The 2754-nt window shown below is 42.4% G+C and overlaps 1 protein-coding gene across 1 annotated transcript; it reads right to left on the bottom strand.

Moving 5' to 3' along the window:
- Positions 1-364: 364 nt before the first annotated feature.
- LOC103211895 (alpha-defensin 1-like) lies at positions 365-2345 on the bottom strand. The gene is made up of 2 exons (XM_007957871.1): positions 2174-2345; positions 365-477 (listed from the first exon to the last, which is right to left on the bottom strand). The coding sequence occupies exons 1-2, from the start codon at positions 2343-2345 to the stop codon at positions 365-367; spliced, it is 285 nt and encodes a 94-aa protein (XP_007956062.1).
- Positions 2346-2754: the final 409 nt, after the last annotated feature.

The raw sequence follows: 2754 nt of genomic DNA, 5'->3' as shown, positions 1-2754 counted from the left end.
TACCATAGTGTAGTGGTCTTACGTTATTTTTCTGCTTCTTATGTCTTTGTAAATAACCCATCCCAAACTTAAAGTTGTTTCAGTGGAGTTTATAAAACTCCAAGGCTTAAAGGGAAGGTTGCTCATGTTCAGTGGGAATACTTTGGAAAGAGGATTGTGGCTTTAGCTAAGAAGCAGAGGTGCGTTCTAAGGAGTCCAGATTAATATACATGTCCATTATCAAAAACACACACATAGAAAACTTGCTAGAAGGAGTTTATTTGGGATAAAGAAAGGAAATTGAAGACATGGTACAAAGAATAATAACAGTTCTCTTATAGATATTCAAAGTAAATTATGATTCTCTTGTCTCTGTTTTTGAAGCTTAGCGGCAGCAAAGTGTATAGCGAATACCACTGAGGGTACAGCTCCCAGAGAGACGTTCTCCAATGTGACAGAGTCTTCTTCTGCAGTAGCAGGTAGTGTGCGTCTTTAGGCCTGGAGAAACAGGAGTAAGAATCAGACAATGAGTACTGGGTCACTGATGAGTTGTAAGCAGAGGTTCCTGGAGAAGTTACATGTTGGGTTGGATGAATGTGTCATGGTGCGTATCCTAGGGCCTGAAGCAGTGTTCATCCTCAATAGATAAATGTTAATAACTATAGATAGAATGTGTTGGTTCTACATGATGGAAGACAAACTCTGATATAACAAGTAGTAACATGATACTCAGGGGGTAATCACCAGTTTTGATTCTGCAGTAACATATGGCTCTTGTCTTAAGCTCTTAGGAAAGAGGAAACATGTCAGGCACAGCAAGCAAGGAGGGAAGGAACGTCAGAATAGAGTAATGGAGGTATGCTAAGAAGTCATGAGTCTACAATGATAGACATAATACCTATCCTATTACAATGGTCAGAATTTACATTTTTGTCATTAATTTACATTGAGTTTGGAAGAAATCTCACTAGCTATGTGTTGATCATGCCAGATCATAGTTTCCTCTATGTCAATCTTTTATTTACATGCTACTCCCATACCCTAGAATACACATGTAAAAGTACTATGGTGGAAACTTCAGACCACCTCGTCTAACTTCATCAGAGATAAGGAGGATAGTTGTCTGGCTAAACACATCACCAGTCTTGATTCCTATGAGAGGAAGGTCAGACATATCTCCACTTGCTAACCTCCTTACCAATTCTGACACAAACCTTCCCTCACATGGCATTCTCTGCCTCTCTGTTGAGTTCACTAATGGCCACAGAGAACTCACAGACAATCCTCCCTTTTATGGAATTTATTAGGAAAATAACATATTACAACTTAGGATAAGAAAGAACTCAGGATCCAGTTCTTTGATCAGGAGAGTCTCTTCTCAGTCATGCCCACAGACATGTCTCTGCATGGTCCTGCAGTCTCTCAGCCTAATCTCTGCCAGTTCTGGTAAGTGTTACAAAGTTCTTTTAGCTCTAGTGTTAAGTGCCCAGGGGTACCACACTCCACAGTAAGCCCTAACCTAAAGGCGCCCAGCTCTACCTGTATGGGACCAAGAACCTAACTCAATCAAGAACTGAGAGGCAGCCTACTGTGCTCCTGGAAGACTACTGTGTCATCCTTTACCAGTCTGTTGATTCTGCTGTCACTGCTTCCTGTCATCTCTTATCTCTGATGTTACAGTTCCCTCACTGTCTCTGTCTCCTGGATCCAGCAGGATCTCAGCACAGGGATCCTGGGTCCAAAGGATGGGCTACACTCTCATTTCTTCTTTCTTGGTGGTAGTGATTGCCCCCCTTTCTGCCTCTGGGATGGCCACTTTTAAGCCTAGCAGGATCACGAACTGAACAATCGCTCTGTTAACGTTCTACATCTTATTTGGAGAGTCTCACCAATTGTTTTGGTGGAAATTACAAGATCATGACTAGAAAGACTATATAAATCCATCCATCACACTGCAACACAAAACAGCTAAGTTCTCATTTTGACTCTATGTCACACTCTCATTTCAAGCACAACTTGTTTCATCTCTGTAGCTGAGGATGCTGACTTCCACTCACATAAGTTATGCAACCAAACCCTTTGGTGCTGAAAGTTCTCCTGAAAACCTCTAGCTTCAGTGTCTTTGTTTTCTAATGAGCCTATGCTAGTGTGAGGCACAACTGGAGGTGGAATCCCCTAGTCACACTGATCTCACCTGGAGCATCCGGGGCTGAGCGTTTGTCTCCTGCATAGGAGATTGCTATGTCCTGGTCCTCTGCTCCAGGCTCATCCTGGGCTGGAATTTCATCATCTGTCTGTCTGAGTGGCTCAGCCTGGACCTGGAGGGCCAGCAGGAGAATGGCAGCAAGGAGGGTGAGAGTTCTCATAGCTGTGGGTCACCTGGAGGTCAGTGTCCTGTATGGAGGAGCAGAAGCCTTGGTGTGCTGGAGAGTGAGGAGAGTCAGCCAGTATTTATATATCTGTTAGGAGAAGGCTCAGACATGAACAATCCAGTTAGGGAAGGTGTGTATTTGTTCTGGGGATAGTGCTTGAGGGCTGCCTGTTGTGTTCAAAGTTCCTTCGATGTTATTTTGTTCTAGCAGCTTAATTGCCAACAAAGTTCTATAAGTGCAGTGTTTGTACTTGCTGCACATTAGCAATGATGATAAGGACCTGGTACATTTTCCTGTTCTCCATCTGCTTGAATATTTACTTCTTTATATTCAAAATGGAAGATAAATAGTACTTTCATTTAATAATTCTGGGAAAAAATGCCTTTTGATTTCTGAAAATTGT

Source organism: Orycteropus afer, unplaced genomic scaffold (genome assembly GCF_000298275.1).
Source record: "Orycteropus afer afer isolate SDZICR_OR568_19922 unplaced genomic scaffold, OryAfe1.0 scaffold00816, whole genome shotgun sequence".
Lineage (NCBI taxonomy): Eukaryota > Metazoa > Chordata > Mammalia > Tubulidentata > Orycteropodidae > Orycteropus > Orycteropus afer.
Note: the sequence above shows the minus strand (reverse complement) of the source record. Positions and strands in the feature narration are given on the sequence as shown.

What these genes read in the sequence shown, in the direction of transcription:
- LOC103211895 (XM_007957871.1), bottom strand. Translation starts at nt 2,345, where the DNA reads ATGAGAACTCTCACCCTCCTTGCTGCCATTCTCCTGCTGGCCCTCCAG. An exon ending in CTCAGCCCCGGATGCTCCAG is followed by an intron (nt 478 to 2,173) that starts GTGAGATCAGTG and finishes CTGTTTCTCCAG; the next exon opens with GCCTAAAGACGCACACTACC.